Below are 22,800 nucleotides of genomic sequence, written 5' to 3'. Positions count from 1 at the left end.
TTTTCTTTGCATTATATCAAATGAGTGAAGTTCAAAATGTTATGGAAATAATTAATGATTCTTTTCAATAAGAATTAAATAAAACAAAATAAAATTTTATAAGCTCAGTCTCTGTCCCTCCAGCACTCCACAATGAGTAACGCCAGCTGTAGCTCCCCACTGGCTGCTAATGCCCTTTAAACACTGCACATTAGGTACAATGTAAAGACGATGTCAGTGTTTATTGTTAAAATGATGACGTTTTGGTAATGTTTTTAAACTCTGAGGGGCAGTTATAATTTGGTCTCCTAGATACACAGTTTGAAATCCTGTACGCATTATTCGGAAAGTGGCCTGGATTGCATTAAGTTGTGTTTCTGGCAAGGGATCAAAAAAAAATGAAGTTTTTGTCCTATCTATCACTCTACACAGAGTCTTTTAATACATGGGCTCCTTTTGTATCATTTTATTGACACTAAATGGTCTTTTGACTGTATCATTTTTTCTCTCTTGAAACCTTCAACATGGAATATTTTTTTAAAATGGGAAAAAAAATCCTTTTAGACTGTCAATCTGAGAATTTATTACTCTGCACAAAGTTTAGGTATCATGACTTTTACATATTGATGTTGGGCAGGTATTTTGATATTCAGTAATCAGTATGCTCTTATTATATAATTCTTGCATTAAAATAATGCTAGAATTGAAACATTAACTTTTTGGGGCAAATTTCTGAGTGATACTGAGTGGGATTTAGAATTGGTTAATGTTTTTGTGTTTGTGGCGATTAAATATACTGATTGCAAGTGATTAGAATGAACTGCATTTGTGTTTATTTCAAGCATTATACATTTCCATGAAGTATTAAAATTAAAACTTCTCAGGATTTGCCACCACTTTACTTCTTGGGTATTTTACGAATTATTGATCACTTATCCTAGTTATTCCTGCCCCATTCCATCTGGCCTTCAGGTTATGTATAGTGATAGAAACAGTAAGCTCACTATTATTGCCACTTAATGTAGCAGGTGCTTCCTGGGAAATCAAAAAACATTCTTCAATTTGTTGATGTTAGTGTGAGATTTGAGTGGGGTAATCAATGATCATCTAATGTTTGTTGGCACTAGAGTCTGCCATTTTAAACTAAACTCTGCTATTTTAAATTAAACTCTGCCATTTTAAACTAAACTCTGCCATTTTAAACTATGTCAAATCAAGGCATAAAGTTCTTTTATGCACTCACTCTGCCAACCCAAAATTTGGATAAAATTTTTTTGCTTATAATAAATTGTTTTGCAATAGTTTTTAACCTAAACACTGATGCAGATTTGTTTTGGAGAAAATGTATGTTAAAGCTACATAATTTGTGTTATTAGCATCTATGTGAAGGTGTTATTTCGTCAATTGGAAAAGAACCAGATGCTTCCCTGTGTTTTATTGCTGCTGCACATGTTATGCTTTAATTAAAAAGATGAGCACTGCTTTTGTATCACAGCACAAGTTTGGTTGTGATGAATGGACTGGAGCTTACACCAGAATATTTTGCATGTTTGACTAAAGAAGGTCATGCTTGGAAAAAACAGATACCACAAAAATGTCTGGGCCTGGTTTGTTTAATAATCACGGGATGAAGTCTCTGCAAAATGCAATTTGCCTACACAAAAATGAGCTACATTTCCTTTTGCCACCAATGACAGTGTAAAAATGTGAAGAGATCTGCCAAGAGAGCCTTCTTGGGTTGCACATAGCCTAAATCTGGCAAATATTTGTTTGTTTTAAAGAGCAAAGAAATGATTTTTTTTAATATAGTGTTCATTGATTATTGCCAAGTAAACTTCTTTCCTAAACAATAAAGTCTGAAAAACAAATTGGCAAACTGCAATATTTTAACCCATCAACAATAAATAAGCATATGATTTTTATTGTTATTTTGGGTTTGATTATTGATCTTGGAATTACTGATTGAAGTCAAATGCTTCTGCAGAACAAGATACAAGGAAATTAAGTTGAAATAACCTGAAGGATTTATAGATTTTTTTTCCCCTTTGATTTAGTCTGCTGAGTTCTCCCATCCCCTTAAACATTGCAAATGAAGATTTGCCTAGTTTATTAAAATTTTAATTAAATTATCGAATGAAGAATTTGAAAGTTGAGGCATCGCAGAGAATCTAGGGTGTTAGAATTCATGCCTGTGAATGTTATGTGCACACAATTCAAATTGGTACTGCACATTGTGTTTCAATAGGGTTGTGGGATTCTTTTGTCTGTAGAATACCTCTAAGGGGCACTAATATTATTTGATGCAGTAGCTTAGTGTGCTCATTATTCAATAGCAAAAAATATATAGAATGAAATATGTTAATAAATATTAAGATGTTTCACAACCTACATTGGTAGTAGTCATGCAGAACATTACTCTAGGCATTTTATGATGGAATAAAAAGAATGACACTGATCGTGGAGGGGTGGGTGGGGGATATTTGAGGTTTGGAGTTAGCAAAAGGCAAGGGAAGGATTTTGATGAGACTTTCAAAGGTGGGGAACATGGCGATGGAGAGATTTGAGATTTGAGCCGATTTTCAGAATTTTAAGAAACCATAATCCAGTGTTCGAAGAGTACAACGTCTGCACGTCTTTTGTTAGAGGATATTGCTCATTGGATGGAGAATGGCTTTAGAGGGATTTTGGCATGAGATGGGAATTTTGAAGTCATGTTGAGACTCAGGCAGCTTGACAAGAATGGGAGCAATAGGGTTGTAGGACTTTGTGCATCAAAGTATATGGGTAACTAAATTGAGGATAAGTTGAAGATTCTGTTGCATGGACAGTGTCCAAGAGAGAACTGGCAAAGCTGATCCTTCAGTTTTTGAAACCCAAGAATGCAAGTCTTTGTATCCCCAGGGTCTCCTGGGTCTCTGGATTTCTAGTCCAGTGACATTACCCCTACACCACTGTCTCCCCTAGACTGGATAAGGATGGCAGATTTCCTTCCCTAAAGGACATTTGTGAACCAGATGGGTTTTTACAATAATCACTGATAGTTGGCATGGTCACCATTGCTGAGGAGCTTTGTATTCCAGATTTATTAATTGAATTTAAATTCCACCAGCTGCCGCGATCGGATTTGAACCTGTGTTCACAGAGCATTAGCCTGGGCCCCTGGATTACTCGTCCAGTGATATTACCACTACACTGGTTAGAAATTGGATTGTTTTGTATAAGGAGTGGCAGAAGAGATGACTCTGTTTTTGGTTGGCAATTCTGTGTCTAAGGATCTTTGAAGGGATGGGGTCTGAGGGGTAGGTTAGAGGTAATTTGGTTGGTGCAGAGAACTGACCTGGTTGAGGTTAAGAATTTTTGAGGTGATGGAAAAAGACATTTGAAAAGAAATGGGCAGAATACTGGAAGGTATGATGAGATGGTCAGCAAGCATTGACTAAGGATGGGAAATTGAGTATTGAGGAGCTGGATTTGGGATGGATTCCCAGAGCAGTTGTGGGTCTCATGGAGCTGAGGGGAGATGAGAGACGAGGCAGAGTATGAGAAGGCTGGGGTTTGGTTTAGGTGAACTGGGGATTGTCTGCCAGTGTAACATTCCTTCAGTACTACGTTACACTTAATCATGGAGGAGGTACATCAGATGGAGCCATGTGCATTGTGCAATGCTTTGTGTTGTCAGTTATCTATGGCATTTTCAAATCTTTTCAAAAAAACCTTTAGAAAATTGTTTTTCAGGAAGTGCTTTAAGCCAAAACTCCCTGTTTGTTATTTTATAACATTGGTATAATATAAACTGTTTGCAGTTTGGGACTGATGCTGCTTTTCCTTAGGCCTATGAAATTCATAAGTGTGATGAATATAGTTGATGCCTTTCCCATAAACTAAAATCTACACCTAACCATTAATCTTCTGTAATTTGGCTGTGCTCATGCAGTATGTAGTACTATATTCAATGGAAGGGTCTCTGAATTGACAGTAATCAGAAACCCTTTTATGGTTTTAAAAGTTAGTTTGACAGCAGCTGCTTTGATTTGAGACCATTCCTGTTACTTGTAACTATTTATACTTCCCAGAATGAGAAACACCTGTTATCTCAATTGCTATGCGATTACAAATGTCAGTATTCCATTCCTGAATTGCAGTCAGAGTGATCCAAAAGAGCAATAAAAAAATTACTATTTAATTTGTATCTTCCAGCCAGAAAAAAATACCAAGTTCAAGATGTGTGAATTACACATTTTATTTTTCTTTTAAAGATATTGAAAACCAAATTCTGTTAGATTGAATGGAGGATTTTTTTGCTTTTGCTCATTAAACTAACATTGTATTGTTAACTGATGTTTATTCCGATAGGATACAGAAACAATGAGAAGAGCTCTAGCTATGATTGACTCAAAGATAAACCAAGCCAAAAACTGGCTGAGTGATCCGAATGCACCTCCAGGTAATAATTAAATTGTTAATGGTACTGGGCTAATACACGTTTCAGCTTTTTGGCTCATCCGATATCCTAATATGTTCCTGTGCTAAATTGTTTTTTTCTTATTGGTATTAATGAGGATGTTAACCATCTGTACTAGGTTGAACTGACCTGTTGTGTGCTTTAGGTGATGCTGGGGAGCAGGCAATCAAACAAATACTGGATGAAGCTGGCAAAGTTGGAGAACTTTGTGCAGGCAAAGAACGGAGAGAAATTCTGGGCACCACCAAGGCTTTGGGCCAGATGACTGATCAAGTATCTGAGCTCCGAGCCAGGTAATATTAATTATATTGGCACCGCCAATGCCTGAATTTGCATTCATTGAACTTACAAAATAAGCAATGTGTACAGTTGAGTTCAATCTTAATGATGCCATGTTTGCCCAAATAGTTGGTGTTGCAATGGGATCCCCTCTAGGCCAGCTGTTGCAAACACCGATGTCGGCTTCCATGTGAAACGCATCTTTGATGGAATGATACCTAATCTCCTATCCCTTGCATATTTACGATTCGTAGATGATACATTATTTGAATCTGCAGCTGCATGTAAGAACTTCCGAACACACTTTTTAATGGCTCCAACCTGAGCTCACCTTTGAATTGGAGCAGTCAAATGAGTTCCCTTTACCTCGATGTGCTAGTTGAGAAATCTGCCAATGGATTCTCTACTACTGTCTACAACAAACCTACCTTCACTGGTCAATATACACTTTGTGATTTCTACAGTTCCACACGCTATAAGATTGATCTTGTCGGCAACCTTGTAAATAGGGCCCGAGCCATTTGCTCACTATGCAAGCTTGATGCTGAAATAGGGTACATCAAAGCCATCCAGCAGGATAATGGCTACCTTGATCAGATTATTGCTCGCTGTATATCATGCAAACTCATGGGCCAAAGGCTGCCATTATCAGCTCTGAAAAGTGCCCAGTCTACATCAGATTACCCTGAAAGGGTAAGGCCCATCAAAAATTTGAGCAGCAGGTAAAGCTAGCCATTGCATGCTATTATTATGCAAAAGCAACACGAATGGTATTCTCTACTAACAAGATACTGCCTTCAAGCCAAAAAAACTTTCTGCCTACCACACAAATGTATAGTGCAATACATGAATTTCAGTGCCGGTGCGATGCCAGGCATGTAGACCCATCTTTTTTTTATTCATTTATGGGACGTGGGCTTCGCTGCCTGGGTCAGTATTTATTGCCCATCCCTGGTTGCCCTTGAGAAGGTGGTGGTGAGCTGCCTTTTTGAACCACTGCAGCCCATGTGGTGTAGGTACACTCACAGTGCTGTTATGAAGGGAGTTCCAGGATTTTGACCCAGCAACGGTGAAGGAACGGCGATAGATTTCCAAATCAGAATGGTGAGTGACTTGGAGGGAGACTTCCAGGTGGTGGTTTTCCCATCTATCTGCTGCCCTTGTCCTTCTAGATGGTAATGGTCGTGGGTTTGGAAGGTGCTGTCGAAGGAGCCTTGGTGAACTCCTGCAGTGCATCTTGTAGATGGTATACACTGCTGCTACTGTGCGTCGGTGGTGGAGGGAATGAAGTTTGTGCATGTGGTGCCAGTCGAGCAGGCTGCTTTGTCCTGGACGACGTCAAGCTTCTTGAGTGTTGTGGGAGCTGCACTCATCCAGGCAAGTGGGGAGTATTCCATCACACTCCTGACTTGAGCCTTGTAGATGGTGAACAGTCTTTGGGGAGTCAGGGGAAGAGTTACTTGTCACATGATTCCTAGTCCCTGAGCTGCTCTCGAAGCTACCGTATTTATGTAGCTAGTCTAGTTCAGTTTTTGGTCAATGGTAAGCCCCCTAAGATGTTGAAAGTGGGGGATTTAGTGATGGTAATGCTATTGAATGTCAAGGGGCAATGTTTAGGGGATTCAGTGATGGTAATGCCAATGAATGTCAAGGGACGATGGTTGGATTCTCTCTTATTGGAGATTGTCATTGCCTGACACTTATGTGGCACAAATATCACTTGCCACTTGTCAGTCCAAGCCTGGATGTTGCCCAGGTCTTGCTACATTTGACCATGGACTGCTCCAGTATCTGAGGAGTCGCAAATAGTGCTGAACATTGTGCAATTATCAGCCAACATCCCCACTTCTGACCTAATGATGGAAGGAAGGTCATTGATGAAGCAGTTGAAGATGGCGGGGCTGAGGATACTATCCTGAGGAACTCCTGCATGATGTTCTGGAGCTGAGATGACTGACCTCCAATAACCACAATTATCTCCCTTTGTGCTAGGCATGATTCCAGTGGAGAGTTTTCCCCCGATTCCCTTGCCTTCAGTTTGCTAGTGTTCCTTGATGCTACACTCGGTTAAATACAGCTTTGATGTCAAGGGCACTCTCTCACCTAACTTCGGGGAGTTCAGCTCTTTTGTCTATGTTTGAACCAAGGCTGTAATGAGGTCAGGAGCTGAGTGGCCCTGGCAGAACCCAAACTGGGTGTCAGTGAGCAGGTTATTGCTAAGCAAGCGCCACTCAATAGCACTGTTGATGACCTCTTCCATTCCTTTACTGTTGATTGAGAATGGACTGATGGCGTGCTAATTGGCCAGGTTTGATTTGTCCTGCTTTTAATGTACAGAACATACTAGAGCAATTTTCCACACGGCCAAATAGATGCTGTTGTTGTAGCTGTACTGGAACAGCTTGGCTAGGGATGCGGCAAGTTTTGGAGCACAAGTCTTCAGGAATTTTGCTGGAATATTGTCAGGGCCCATAGCCTTTGAACTATCCAGCACCTTCAGCCATTTCTTGATATCATGTGGAGTGAATTGAATTGGCTGAAGACTGACATCTCTGATGCTGGAGATTCCAGAGAAGGCCAAGATGGATCATCCACTTGACATTTATGGCTGAAGATTGTAACAAATGCTTCAGCCTTATCTTTTGCACTGATGTGCTGGGCTTCTCAGCATTGAGGATGGGGGTATTTGTTGGGCCTCCTCCTCCATTGAGTTCTTTAATTGTCCACCATCATTCACGACTGGATTGGCAGGATTGCAGAGCTTAGATCCAATGCATTGGCTGTGGGATCACTGAGGTCTGACTGTCACTTGCTGCTTATGCTGTTTGGCATGCAAGTAGTCCTGTGTTGTAGCTTCACCAGGTTGACACCTCATTTTTAGGTATGCCTGGTGCTGCTCCTGCACAGCTTGATCCCTTGACTTGATGGTAATGGTAGAATGGGAGATATGCCGGGCCATGAGGTTACAGATTGTGTCTGAGTACAATTCTGCTGCTGCTGATGGCTCACAGCGCCTCATGGATGCCCAGTCTTGAGTTGCTAGATCTGTTTGAAATCTATCCCATTTAGCACGGTGGTAGTGCTACACAACACGATGGAGGGTATCCTCAATGTGAAGGCGGGACTTTGCTCCACAACAACTGTGCGGTGGTCACCCCTACCAATAGTGTCATGGACAGATGCATCTGCAGCAGATAGCTTGGTGAGGATGATGTCAAGTATGTTTTTCCTTCTTGTTGGTTCTCTCACCATCTGCTGTGCTACCAAGCCTCTCTTGGTGATGGACATTGAAGTCCCCCACCCAGAGCACATTCTGCCACCCTCAGTGCTTCCTCTAAGTGATGTTCAACATGGAGGAACACTGATTCATTAGCTGAGGGTGTTAGGTGGTAATCAGCAGGAGGTTTCCTTGCCCATGTTTGACCTGATGCCATGAGACTTCATGGGGTCCAGAGTTGATGTTGAGGACTCCTGACTCTGCTGCCACCTCTGCTGGGTGGGACAGGACATATCCAGCGATGGTGATGTTGACGTCTGGGATATTATTTGTAAGCTATGATTCCGTGAGGATGACTATGTCAGGCTGTTGCTTGACTAGTCTGTGAGACCAATTTCAGCATGAGCACCCAGTTTTAAGTAAGGAGGACTTTTGCAGTGTCGACAGGGCTGAAATTGGCATTGTTATTTCCGGTACCTAGGTCGGTGTCGGGTGGTCTGTCAGGTTTCATTCTTTTTTTTGTGACCTTGTGGCAATTTGATACAACTGAGTGGCTTGCTTGGCCATTTAAGAGTCAATCACATTGTTGTGGGTCTGGAGTCATATGTAGGCCAGACCAGATAAGGACAGCAGATTTCCTTCCCTAAGGGGCATTAGTAAACCAAATGGGTTTTTACAACATTCAACAATGATGTCATGGCCATCATTCGACTTTTAATTCAAATTTCACCATCTGCCGTGGTGGGATTTGAACCTGGGTCTCCAGAGCATTACCCTGGGTCTGTGGATTATTGATCTAGTGACAATACCACTACGCCATCGCCTTCCCCTATTCTTGTGTTCCAACAACTGGCAGATCATATCAAATAACACATCCCTTTGACTGTTCGCAACTGGCAAAGGATTGATTATACCCAACCAGCCCATGCTTGCACAACTTAAACCATAATGTCTAACATTAGATCTGATTCCGTGAATGGGCAATGCTTGCTAAACAATCCTGATTGTGCTAAGAATTACACGGAAAACCAATTTAAGATTATCAATTGGGCTCACAGTGTGGCTCACTTATGTATGCATTGGGGGAGACAGTGGCATCGTGGTAATATTGCTGGACTAGTAATCCAGAGACACAGGCTAATGCTCTGGGATGTGGATTCAAATCCCACCATGGCAGCTGGTGGAATTTGAATTCAATTAATAAATCTGGAATGTAAAGCTGGTCTCAGGAATAGACTATCAGTAATGATGACCATCATTGATTGTTGTAAAAACCCATCTGGTTTACTGATGCCCTTTAGGCAAGGGAATTTGCCATCCTTACCTGGTTTGCGCTACATGTGACTCCAAACCCACAGGAATGTAGTTGATTCTGAACTGCCCTCTGAAATGACCACTCACGAAGCCACTCAGTTGAAGGGAAATTGGGGATGGGCAACAAATGCTATATTTTCAGTGAAGTTTACATCTCTTGGAACAAAAAAAATGCTAGAAGTCACATATATTCACACAAACAGGGCCCTGTCCTTTGCAGACTAAAGGAGTATGTCCACACATTACGCCTTTCCCAACTGAACAAAAGCTTGGGGGCTGCCATTCCCGGTTCATTCCCCAGGCAATGCCTTGACCAATTAAAGTCAACCCTGCCTGGTTTGAACTTGAAACAAAAGCTTGGCAGTTAATAGTCTGCGGTTCTCTACTGTATTCTCCAAGACCTCGACTAATCAAAGTCCATTTGCCAACCAATCAGCACTCTCTTCTCATGCGGTGTAAATCGTTGCTTCTTTTACTGTTTGTTTGTTTTGCCTAGCTGTTCTGATGAGTGCAAGATAAAAAGCTTCGATAGTATGTCTCTTTTCTCAGCAATACTCAAGTACTAGTATAGAAAATAGTAAGTTATTAGATAAATTTGGGATAAGGGAGAAAGTAACAAAATCTAAATCAGGGTTACTATCCATATGTGAATACACAGAGTATTGTAAATAAGACTGGGGAGTTAGAGGCGCAGATTGCCTTGTGGAAACATGATGTTGTGATAACAGAGACCTGGCTCAAGGAAGGGCAGAACTGGATGTTAAATATTCCCAGGTACAAGATGTTCAGAAGAGATAGGAAATGAGGAGGGGTGGCGGTATTGGTTAAGGAGAGCATTGCAGTGCTGGAGAAAGAGGATGTCCCAGAATGTTCAAGGAAAGAATCAATTTGGCTAGAGCTAAGGAACAAAAAGGGTGCAATTACATTGCTTGGTGTAGCCTATATACCACCAAATAGTGAGAAGAATGTAGAAGAACAAATCTGCAGGGAAATTACAGAGAGATGCAAGCATTGTAAGGTAGTTATAATGGGGGACTTTAATTACCTGAATGTAGACTGGAGACAGTGGTAGTGTAAAGGGCGGAGAGGGGCAAAAGTTCCTATTTTGTGTTCAGGAGAATTTTCTACAGTTGTATGTGTCCAACAAGAAAAGATGCACTTTTGGACCTGATTCTTGGAAATGAGGTGGGCAAAGTAGATCAAGTATCAATGGGGGAACATTTAGGAGACAGTGATCATTATATTGTACATTTTAGGATGATGATAGAAAAGGATGATAGGCAATCCAGAGTAAGAATAATTAACTGGACAAGAGCCGACTTCAATGGGGCAGATAGACTGGAACAGAAGATTGGCAGGAAAAACTGTAGTTGAATAATGGGCTACCTTCAAAAAAGAATTGGTTTGGGCACAGTCAAAGTATATTCTATTGAAAGGGAAAGGTAGGGCAAATAAATCCAGAGCTCCCTGGATGAAAAAGAAGATAGAAATTAAGATAAAGAAGGAAAAGTGTAGTTATGACAGATGTCAGTTAGAAAATACAATTGAGAACCAAGAGGGACACAGAAGGTTCAGAGGTGAAGTGAAAAAGCATATTAGAGAAGCGAAGAGGGATTATGAGAAAAGATTGGTAGCCAACATAAAGGGGAATCCCAAAGCCTCTATAGGCATATAAATAGTAAAAGGGTGGTAAAAGGAGAAGGACCGATTAGGGACCTAAAAGGGAATTTACACATGTATGAAGGAACCATGGTTGAGGCATTAAATGAATACTGCGCATCCGTCTTTACCAAGGTGGTAGATACTACCCAGGCCGTGGTGACAGACAAGGAAACTCTGTCACTAGAAGGGTTCAAAATTGATTGTGAAGTTTTGAATAGACTGTAGGTACTTAAAGTTGACAAGGCACTGGGACTGGACGGGGTGCACCCAAGGATATTGAAGGAAGTGAGAGTAGAAATTACAGGGGCACTGGCCATAATCTTTCAGTTTTCCCTAGACTCGGGGATGGTGCCAGAGGACTGGAGAATTGCAAATGTTACGCCCTTGTTCAAAAAAGATTGTAAGGATAAGCCCAGCAATTACAGACCAGTCAGTTTAATTTCAGTGGTGGGCAAGATTTTAGAAAGTTATTTTGGATAGAACTGGTAGTCACATGGAAAAGTATGGGTTGATACGGAAGAGCCAGCATGGATTTCTAAAGGGGAAATGCTCATTTGGAGAGCCGCTGCAGAAGTGATGTGCTGAATGGCTGCCTCCTTGCTCTTAAAATTCTGTGATTCTGTACTACAAACAACTATTAATCGTAATTGTTTAAAGACATTGCCAAGTTTAAGTAATAAAACAGTCCATGTGTCAGTAGCATGGCAGTATTGCTGTGACCATGAATTGCCAAGATAGTTGATTTAAAAGCTTTATCCTTATGAATTAGATAATTCTGCATGATAGTTTCATGAGCCAAGAATGTAGTCTGTAAGAACAAAGCTAATTACAATAATGCAGTAGGAATATAAGACAGGAGTAGGCCAGTAGCCCCTTGAGCATGTTCTGCCATTCAATGAGATCTTAGTTGATTTGTGAACTAACTCCATATACTCACCCTTGCCTCACATCTCTTAATACCTCTGGTTAACAAAAATCTTTCAATCTCAGATTTAAAATTAGCATTGACCTCACATTAGTTGCTGTTCTCAGAAGAGAGTTCCAACCTCTACTACCCTTTGTGTGTAGAAATGTTTCCTGACTTCATTTCTGAAAGGCCTGATTCTAATTTTTAGACTATGTCCCTAGTTCACAACACTCCAACCAACAGAAATATTTTCTCTCTATTTACCCTTGGAGGTCCTTTTAGTATTTGTTTTTCTTTATTTTTTATGGGATGTGGATGCCACTGGAGCAGCCAGCATTTTTTGCCCATCCCTAATTACCTTGAACTGAGTGACTTGCTAGGCCGTTTCAGAGGGCAGTTAAGAGTCAACTGCATTGCTGTGCATCTGGTGTCACATGTGGGCCAGAATGATGGCAGATTTCCTTCCCTGAAAGTTATTAGTGAATCAGATAGGTTTTTATGTCATGGTCACCAGCTTTTTTTAAAATTCCAGATTTTTAAAAATTAAAATTAAATTCCATGGGATTTGGTGGAATGTTGAAATTTGAACATTTGAGCATTAGCCTGTGCCTCTGGATTATGAGTCCAGTGATATTATCATAACACCAGCATCTCCGCACAATATCTTGAGAAGGAGAATCAGATCATTGCATAACCTCCTATGTTTCAGGGAATACTGCCCTTGTTTGTGTAAACTTGCATCATAATTTAACTCTTGGAGTAGCAATATCATTCTGGTAAATTTATACTGCACCTTCTCCAAGGCCAATATATCTTTCCTAAGGCATGAGGCTCAGAACTTCTCACTGTGGTCTAGATGTGGCCTAATCTGTGCTTCGTATAGCTTTAGTTTAACTCTACCCCCTTGTATTCTAGTCACTGAGATATATAAGCGAGTATTCCATTAACCTTTTGGATCGTTTTCTGTAATTATTTGTAATGATCTTTAATGATCTATGTACGTGGACCCCCTCCAGGTATCTTTGGACTTCTACATTTTCTACTTTCACATATGTGGCCCTGCTTAAAGCATGTAAAATAATTGTATGTATGCATGTGCATAAGTAAAAGGGAGATAATGCTAATAATATTGGGTATTTTTTTAACGAGTAGAGGTCAAGGTGCCACACCCATTGCCATGCAAAAAGCACAGCAAGTATCCCAAGGTCTGGACATGTTAACAGCTAAGGTGGAGAATGCAGCCAGGAAACTGGAAGCCATGACTAACTCAAAGCAGGCCATTGCCAAGAAAATAGATGCTGCTCAGGTAACTTCAGTAAATTCTTGGGGAATGTTTCATCTGACTGTTTATACGCAGATATGGATTCTTCAAAGCTGTCTGTTAGAACCTTATGTTGATAGGTTTGTAATTTGAAGTTCCTTCTCTGTTGCATGGGAACCTTTTTCTTGTTTCCAGGGCCCCCTTAGATGTATGGGTGTGTGGTCTTTTGATCTAAAGTGTGAAATGAAGGGCAGCGATGCATTTATGGGATCTATTGGAAAATAAGAGGTGTAGTTCCTGGGAGGTTGGTTCAGGTTGGACTTTTTAAGAAATGTACAATTTTGAAAGAGTGATACTCGTTATTTTGTGGTAAAATTTGTTGGAAGTGAAGGGTTGGCCCATCTTAAGTCAGGTGTAGATTCTATCTTTGGGAGTTTTCCATTGTGCTACAGAGCCCTGCACGATTTTCAGCCAGGTACAGGCTTCTTTCTAGATCAATAGCGTTGTTTGCTGTGGGAGAATTTTTCTAGCCTTTTATTAGCTTTATATCTGGAGCATAGGCTTTGTAAGTTTGTTGCCTAAGAAGCTGCATTTTCTATGTAGAGTCATAGTTGTGTTGGCAAGCAAGACTCCAGGCTACAACTTTCTAGATTTTGGCCACCCCTGATTTTTGCCCTGGTAGCAAGCACCAGAACAAGTTCAGACATCCATTCAATGCAGCCAGGGAAAACTGAAAAAAAGGACAAGTATTCTTGCAAGCTGATGGTCTCAGAGGAGGAATGCAGTGGGATTGATTACATTGCATAGACTGCAAGGCTGATGCTGAAACTGTCGGTATTCAGGATAAAATTGGATAGATGGCTGAAGGGAAAACAAATAAAGGAAAATGAGAACAGTATGGTTAAATGTGATCAGAACTATTTGTTGCATGGATTCTAAAGCCTGACACTGACTGATTGCAGCCTGTTTTTGGGTTACATTTCTATGTATGTGTCACTGAAAGCCACTTCTGTTGAATACAGTGAGAAAGAATTCCCATTATGTTTGGTCAAAGAGTATAAGGTTGGAGTAATTGCTGCTGTTGCAGTGGTACATTGTGTCTAGTTGTGCCCACAGATTTGACAGCTGTCTTTGAAGCCTGTTTGGTTAACAGGGACTAAGCTTTGGAAGTTGCTGTCCAGTCTGGTGGCCAGAAGCATGGCCAATAATTTGCAGTGGGTGTTCAGAGGGCTGTTTGGTTTTTCCACTTGGATGGGATGGCATTTTCTAATGTTGTATCTATTGATTATCTGCAAAACAGTGGTTCAGTGTTTAGGCTGAGTGCTCCAAAACTTCAGAAACTAGCTGGATGTATAAATAGCACAGGAACAGCGTGCTATATGTTAAGATGTAGCAAAGGAAATGGTACCTTTACAAAAAGGTGTAACATTTATCCTGAATTTTGTTTGTACCTGACAAATATTGTTTCATGCCTTTAACTTTTACTTAGAGTTGGCTGGCAGATCCACATGGAGGTCCTGAGGGAGAAGAGAACATCCGTGGTATTTTAACAGAGGCTAAGAGAATTGCGGATCTTTGTGAGGACCCCAAAGAACGGGATGATATACTACGTTCGATTAATGAAATAGGAGCATTAACAGCCAAGCTCTCCGACTTGAGGAGGCAGTATGTATTCAAAAAATGGATAGCTGTTATGACCGATGCAGTTGGTAAAGCGGAGTTTTTTAAAATCCCAGAGGGAAACTTTAAACAATTGTCATAATCTATAATTTTAAGTATTATGTTTGAGATGCGACTCTAAATTCAGGAATCTGACCATCAATTCTTGAGGTTTTACATTAAACTAATTGAAACATTTTATTAATTTACACAGGTTAAAAATATATATACACATAGCTACAAATTACTACTATCATAACTTTTAACAAATTCTCAAACTAATCTCCATTAAGGCAACAGCAACCTATAGATTTAACCAAACACCAGGCAAAGCAGCATCACCTTATGAATTCAAAATGAGGTTCCTTTCACTGTGGAGCCAGTTGGAGGCTTGCAGCTGCCTTCTGCTGTGCACACCTGAAAACTACTGAAATTGTACCAACCACCACTGATTGAATTCAAATTCTCATTGTCTCATCAGTCTCTTTGAACTTTACCTTTTAACAATAAAACCCCATTCATTGTACTAATTTTATTAGTAATATAAACATATTGCTTGGTAGCTGCTAGAAAGGCGTCAAGTTTGCACCCCACTTCTTGAATGCTCCATTCAAAAAAATGCAAATGCATGCTATCTCTCTTACACATCAAAACTAGTACATATCAAAGCACCCAGACTAGCTGGCTTTAATCCAATAAAGGCACACCTGCAGACTAAACCTCTATTTTAAAAGAAAAATATTTTCCAAAATATATACATTAATAGCTTCATGACAATAACTGAAGGACAGTCTAATAATTAATGAGTTTTTTTACTTGAATCTATCAAGTTTTACCCGTTTAACATGAAACTTTCATTTCAGTTTATAAATATTGCCTGTTTTGGCTGAATTAGGTCTTAAAAGTCAATTCAATCTGTTTCCCCTTAGAATCATTAAACTCACTCCTAATGTTCCATGTTTTTGTACCACTATTAAGATCTTTTCGAAATTAGTATTCACGTTTGGCAGCATTTAGCTTTATTTACTTATTTACTTCATTTACTTTGATTCATGTTTAGTGTAGAGTTGTGACCCTGTTTTCTGTGCTTTGCAGAGGTAAAGGTGACACCCCAGAAGCACGTGCTCTGGCTAAGCAAATTGCTACCACGTTGCAGAATTTACAGACCAAGACAAACCGAGCAGTGGCCAACAGTAGGCCAGTAAAAGCAGCAGTTAATTTGGAAGGCAAAATAGAGCAAGCCCAGCGCTGGATTGATAATCCTACAGTTGATGGGCGTGGTGTGGGTGAGTACACTTTCATTGAAATTCATTGAAACACAGAATGAGTATGAATCCTTTGTTTTGAAAGCATCTTATCTGCAGGGTCAAGGAGTTGAATATGTTACACCTAATTTGTGAAACTGCCCATTTCATGAAATGGGCACGGGTAGAACCAATTTCATGAACTGGGCAAACCCATTGCACAGACCATGAAATGGACAGTTTGGTCATTTCATGAAGTGGCCATTGCTATATATGAGTTTTAAAACCTTGTTCGTGGAATTGTTGCTCAAGCCTGTTGCAGTGTACAAGCTTAACATCATGGACTAAGTTAATCATTAACAGCATATATATTACTATGCCACCATTCACATTGGGGGAAATGAGGTAAAAGCAATTTTAACTGTGCCATCTCCACCCTCATCTGTTGTTAAATTTAATATGATTCAAGGAGTTAAAAATGGTGAAACTTCTCACTTACTGTAATCAAATATGGAACTTCAGCTTGAATTCAAATTGTCATCCCATCGGTGACATTTCAATTTCAATTTTGAGTTCTGCAAAGGACTCTTGCACTACAAAACTCCACTGGCTGACAAATAACAACTTAGTTGATGAAAGCTTTAGATGTGGAGTGTACATCACAAAAATATAACACAGAACATTGTTATTCGAGAGAAAGGGAATGAAAATATAGGGAGAAGTATTTTATTTTTTCTCTTTTATCCGCATTATAGGTATCGCAGAAAAGCAGATTTTAAAAAATAAATCTCTTGCCTACAAATGTTTTCTACCAAGACTTATCATTTTTGGCAATCCTTGACTTATTGTCATTTTGTTGGATTGCCTATTGTTTTGAGACTTTTACTGTGACAAACAAACTAAAAGCATCATTAACTAAACACTATTCAGTAAGCAACTTGCACTCTAAATTACAGAAAAGAATCCCCCCATTTAATTTTTAAAATGACCAAAAGCCCCCTTCTGTGGTTATACATTACTCTGTCCCTTAAGCGGAAGCTTCATTCTCCAGGAACCAGTCCAAAGTTATTCTAAGCTCCCGATAGCTTGCTTCTCTTTTCTTTTTCCAGCCAGGTAACTGCTAATCCCATAACTGATTTTTACGGTAAGGGTTACCCTGGAGATCCCTCCCTCTAGCCAAAGCAAGTCAAATCTTCCAGCCCTGTTTAAATCCTCATGAATTTGGTCTCTTCAATCTGAGAGTGAGCTCTCACCCACATTCTGAATGGTGAATAATCGAGTCTGCACTCTCGTGCACTCTCGCACTTGCTCTCGCTCACTCTCTTTCCCCCTACTCTCCCTCTCACTCTCTAACCCTGATCCTACAATGGTTTCCTATGGACTATTCCTTCTAAAGCCTTCGCTAGGGCAATATGAATCATATCTGCCTTGAATCCAGGTTGAATTGTTAATTAACTATCCTTAAAACTCCCAGCTCCATTCTATCTTGAAATTAGTTGAAAGTATATGTTTATAAAAGCGTACATTCATAACCCCACCCTGTGAGAATTGGTAACCATTTACCCAGAGTCAGCATAGATGCTCTTGCCATTGTGTACAGATGTGAATATTTTGCATCTTCTTCCCAGTAAAACAACCTGGGCCCCCTTTAACCTTTAAGAACCAAGCCACCCCAGCCTCTTGTTGGGAAAGATTCAGAGCAGATCACATGACCCTTACACGCCTGCATTTTACCCTAAATTAGAGAGACAGTACCAAAACATAACAATCTTTTAAGCTTTGTAACACTTGTTATTTTGGTCAAATGTTTTCTCCCATCCTGTTTTCCACCATACTGTACACATTTTCATCTGTGAGGATGAGAAAACTTGTGCCAATGGTGTTTATTTCTAGCCATCAGAAGGTGAGCAAGTTTGAACTGATCTTCCTTTTGTTCCCCCCACGCCCCCATCCTTTTTCTAGCTTTATCCCTGTGGTAATGAAGTTCCTGCCTTCCACTCAGCACTTCTCAGTCATTCAATATGGATGTCACAATGTCTGAAACTAGTGATATGCCACCATTTGGCCCTTTCGGAACTTTATCTTTGATTTAATTTAAGGAGTTTTGTTTCTTCTCTTTAGGCCAGGCAGCTATCCGTGGACTTGTTGCAGAGGGACGTCGACTGGCTAATGCAATGATGGGACCTTATCGTCAGGAACTGACTGGAAAGTGTGACAAAGTAGAACAGCTGGCTGGACAACTTGCAGAGCTGGCATCCCGAGGTGAAGGAGACAGTCTTCAGGCCAGAGCAATTGCTGCACAACTACAGGACGCACTAAAAGTAGGAGCGCTTGGAATGTGATGTGGCCATTTGGATTTACTAAATACAAATGCTAAATACCATGGATATTGGAAATCTGAACTTAAGGCAGAAAATGCTGGAAATACTCAGCAGGCCTGGTAGAATTAAGTTTTCAGATTGGTGACCTTTTGTCAGAATGGTTCGGATGGAAGGACAACGACCGGAAACATTAACCTTGTTTCTCTTTCCACAGATGCTACCAGACCTGCTTAGTATTTCCAACATATTCTATTTTGATTTACTGGATCTACTTTTTTAGGCACATTAAAGCAGTTGAGCTCATTCAGCATGCACTTCACAACTTTTGTACCATGTTATAATTCTCAGCAGTTTTAACTGTAAAGTTACTTCAGTGTCTGACCATGATATTTTAGGTTTGTGTGATGAACAAATTTTTATATGGGGAGCATTTGCTGAGAGCACAATAAAAATGAATACTTTTTGCATCAGAAAGCTGAAATTATCAGCCTGCAAACTTACATTTCTGTATGCTGATCAACACTGTTCAAGTTTCATAATTCTGATAGTTGATTCACTTTTTAACTGATGGATATATTTTTAATTTGAGTCAAGATAGCAGAGGCGAACAGGTTTTCTATCCAAGCTGGAATTAGTTTTTTAAATAAAATGAAACAATTCTGTGAATTGAAATATGCAGTCGAAGAAATATTTTTCAACCTTACAAGTTATTCGATGGTAACAGTTACTTTTAATCAAGTATACAGTGTAAAGTGAATATTTTCCACTAGGTGGGGTACTATCTCTTATGAAGAATCATGCTTTCTTGGAATGAATCCTTTTGCGGTAAATCAGGAACAGACCATATGGCCTGTCAGGCCTGCTCCGCCATTCAATACGATCATGGCTGATGTTGGGCTTCAACTCCACTTCCCTGTTTGTTCCCCACATCCCTTGATTTCCTGAGAGACCAAAAATCTGTTAACCCCAGCCTTAAATGTGATCAGTGATTGAGCATCTACAACCCTCTGGGGCAGAGAATTCCAAAGATTCACAACTCTTTTGAGTGGAGTAATTTCCCCTCATCTCAGTCGTAAATGATCGGCCCCTCATCCTCAGTCTGTGCCCCCGCATTTTAGATTCCCCCACCAGTGGAAACAATCTCTCAGCATCTACCCTTTCATGTCCCTTCAAAATCTTGTAAGTTTTGATGAGATCACTTCTCATTCTTCTAAACTCCAGAGAAAATGGACATAATTTCCTCTACACACACCTGGAAAGTGCATAGTTTCACAGTGAATATATTTTGAGCAAAGCTTAAGCACCGTAATGTCTGATCATTTTAATATACTGTAGGGGGTAACTATTTATGACTGTGTTACTTACTTAGGATATATAAGTTGCTATTTATTCATGGGATGTGGGCTTTGCTGGCATTTATTGCCTATTCCTAGTTGCCCTTAAGAAGGTTTTGGTGAGCTGCCATTTTGAACCGCAGCAGTCCATGTGGTGTAGGTACACCCATAGTGCTGTTAGGAAGGGATTTCCAGGATTTTGACCCAGTGACAGTGAAGGAACAGCGAAAAAGCTCCAAGTCAGGATGGTGAGTGACTTGGAGGGGGACTTCCAGGTGGCGGTGTTCCCCTCTATCTGCTGCCCTTGTCCTTCTAGATTGCAGTGGTCATGGGTTTTTGAAGGTGCTGTCTAAGGAGCCTTGGTGAATTCCTGCAGTGCATCATGTAGATAGTACACACTGCTGCTACTGTGCATTGGTGGTGGAGGGAGTGAATGTTTGTGGATGCGGTGCCAATCAAGCGGGCTACTTTGTCCTGGATGGTGTCAAGCTTCTTGAGTGTTGTGGGAGCTACACTCATCCAGGCAAGTGGGGAGTATCCTATCACACTCCTGATTTGTGCTGTGTTGATGGTGGACAGGCTTTGGGGAGTCATGAGGTGAGTTATTTGTCACAGGATTCCTAGCCTCTGACCTGCTCTTATAGTGACAGTGTTTATATGGCTAGTCCAGTTCTGTTTCTGGTCAATGGTAAGCCCCCAGGATGTTGATAGTGGGGGACTCAGCGATGGTAATGCCATTGAACATTAAGGAGTGATGGCTGGATTCTTTCTTGTTGAAGATGGTCATTGCCTGGCACTGGTGTGGTGTGAATGTTACGAGCCACTTGTCAGCCCAAGCCTGGATATTGTCCAGGTCTTGCTGCATTTAGAAATGAACTGCTTCAGTATTTGAGGAATCACGAATGGTGCTGAACATTGTGCAATCATCAGCGAATGTTCCCACTTCTGACCTTATGCTGGAAGGAAGCTCATCGATGAAGCAGCTGGATGGTTGGGCCGAGGACACTACCCCGAGGAACTCCTGCAGTGATGTCCTGGAACTGAGATGACTGACCCACTTGCCTGGATGAGTGTAGCTCCCACAACATTCAAGAAGCTTAACACCATCCAGGGCAAAGCAGCCCGCTTGATTTGCACCACATGCACAAACATTCACTTCCTCCACCACCGACGCACAGAAGCAGCAGTGTGTGCAATCTACAAGATGCACTGCAGGAATTCACCATGGCCCCTTCAACAGCGCCTTCCAAACCACAACCACCACCATCGAGAAGGACAAGGGCAGAAGATAGATGGGAAAACCACCACCTAGAAGTTCTCCTCCATGTCACGCATCATCTTGGCTTGGAAATATATCGCTGTTCCTTCACTGTCACTGGGTCAAAATCCTGGAGCTTCTTTCCTAACAGTACTGTGGATGTACCTATATCACATGGACTGCAGCGGTTCAAGAAAGCAGCTCACCATCACCTTCTCAAGGGCAACTAGGGATGGGCAATAAATGCTGGCCCAGCCAGTGAAGCCCACATCCCATGAACAAATAATTTTTAAAACATCTCGGCCAGCCTGGTCAGTAGTTGTGCAACTGAGCCACTATTGTACAAATTATAATTGGTTAATTAGGGAGATGGGAAGTTGGCATTGAAGAATGAACATCCATATTGAGGGAAAGTTCTTGCAAATTTAATACCTATGTGTTTGTGAGTATACTTCCTCCCTTTCACCCTCCTTTTTTTGGTATGATCTGGTCTCCACTTAACACTCCTGAACAGTAGCACACTCTGATGGCCAACTTATGATGAAGGGATTGCAGGCATGAACATGCATCTATGATTCAATAGAGCAGAATAAAGGAACTCAAATACTGTACGAGCCCACAGCTTTTACTTTGTTTGCTATAATATTTTAGAAAGCATTTATTTTTATACTGAACCATTTACTGCAGGCCAGTTTCAAATGAGGAGCTTACAATGTATTGTGTTCTTACATGAATCTGAGTTCTACCACTCTACCTTTGGGCTTTGGTGCAGACTGTAAATGCTGCAGGGTCATCTATTCTTCATCCACTAATCATTTTGAGGATAATTTTTCCAGTGCTCAACACTTTGCACAAATTTCAGTCTATCCAAAACTTGAAAATCTCTATTTTCTTCTACATTCCTTTATCTGCGCTGTCTCCTTGTGTCCCAGTGAATCAACTTCAAGATCTTAAGGAAAAACAGAATTACCTGGAAAAACTCAGCAGGTCTGGCAGCATCGGCGGAGAAGAAAAGAGTTGACGTTTCGAGTCCTCATGACCCTTCAGAAGTTCTGTCGAAGGGTCATGAGGACTCGAAACGTCAACTCTTTTCTTCTCCGCCGATGCTGCCAGACCTGCTGAGTTTTTCCAGGTAATTCTGTTTTTGTTTTGGATTTCCAGCATCCGCAGTTTTTTTGTTTTTTATCAAGATCTCAAGGCCCTTGAAGGCAACATCTCATTTTACTTGATTAGTGTTCTCATGCAATACATCCCAGCCAGTGCATTCTCTATTTTCCAAATCATTTGGCATTGCTATGTTTTTGTCTGTCTCTGCCTCAAAAGGCTATCTTTTTAAAAACAGAGGTTTTTAAAACATTATTTCTATTCTCTCATTAAATTTATTTACCATGTACTTTGTAACCACCTATTCACATTGCAAAGTACCATAAATGTTAATTTAAATGATACACATTTAAGCTGTTGGATTCCTTTAAGGCAAAATACTAATACTTTATCATATTTATTCTCTCTTAGGACTTAAAAGGCAAAATGCAAGAAGTCATGACCCAAGAGGTATCTGATGTTTTCAGCGACACTACCACTCCAATTAAGTTACTTGCTGTAGCAGCCACAGCCCCTCGGGATGCACCAAATAGAGAAGAGGTAAGTGGGGAAACTGGAGGTTGTAATATAAAAAGGAGTGTTTATAACACAAAAAGGAGTGTTTGTACAGATGATATTGCATAATAATGTAAACTTGGTGTTTGAAGGAAGTTATGTAGCGCCCAATTACTAATGTATCATCCTGTGTTAATTAAATGAGCTATGAAGGAACCAAACTAGATAGAGAACCTTAACTGTTCAATATTTAACATTACCAGTTGTAAAGGAGGGCTGTTGCAGTAGTAACTTATTTAATTTG

The 22,800-nt window shown here is 40.5% G+C and overlaps 1 protein-coding gene across 2 annotated transcripts in view; it reads left to right on the top strand.

Annotated features, from left to right (window-relative positions):
• The window catches only part of LOC121270755 (vinculin), a 129,900-nt gene that overhangs the window by 80,506 nt on the left and 26,594 nt on the right, over positions 1 to 22,800 (top strand). For both annotated transcript variants that reach the window (XM_041176153.1, XM_041176151.1), the window contains 7 exons: positions 4,333 to 4,423; positions 4,587 to 4,734; positions 12,973 to 13,126; positions 14,571 to 14,746; positions 15,836 to 16,026; positions 18,106 to 18,305; positions 22,413 to 22,541. In XM_041176153.1, the coding sequence (XP_041032087.1) occupies positions 4,333 to 4,423; positions 4,587 to 4,734; positions 12,973 to 13,126; positions 14,571 to 14,746; positions 15,836 to 16,026; positions 18,106 to 18,305; positions 22,413 to 22,541 (1,089 nt within the window). The remainder of the gene's footprint in view (positions 1 to 4,332; positions 4,424 to 4,586; positions 4,735 to 12,972; positions 13,127 to 14,570; positions 14,747 to 15,835; positions 16,027 to 18,105; positions 18,306 to 22,412; positions 22,542 to 22,800) is intronic.

Source organism: Carcharodon carcharias, chromosome 28, assembly GCF_017639515.1.
Source record: "Carcharodon carcharias isolate sCarCar2 chromosome 28, sCarCar2.pri, whole genome shotgun sequence".
In the NCBI taxonomy this organism is placed as follows: Eukaryota; Metazoa; Chordata; class Chondrichthyes; order Lamniformes; family Lamnidae; genus Carcharodon; species Carcharodon carcharias.
Note: the sequence above shows the minus strand (reverse complement) of the source record. Positions and strands in the feature narration are given on the sequence as shown.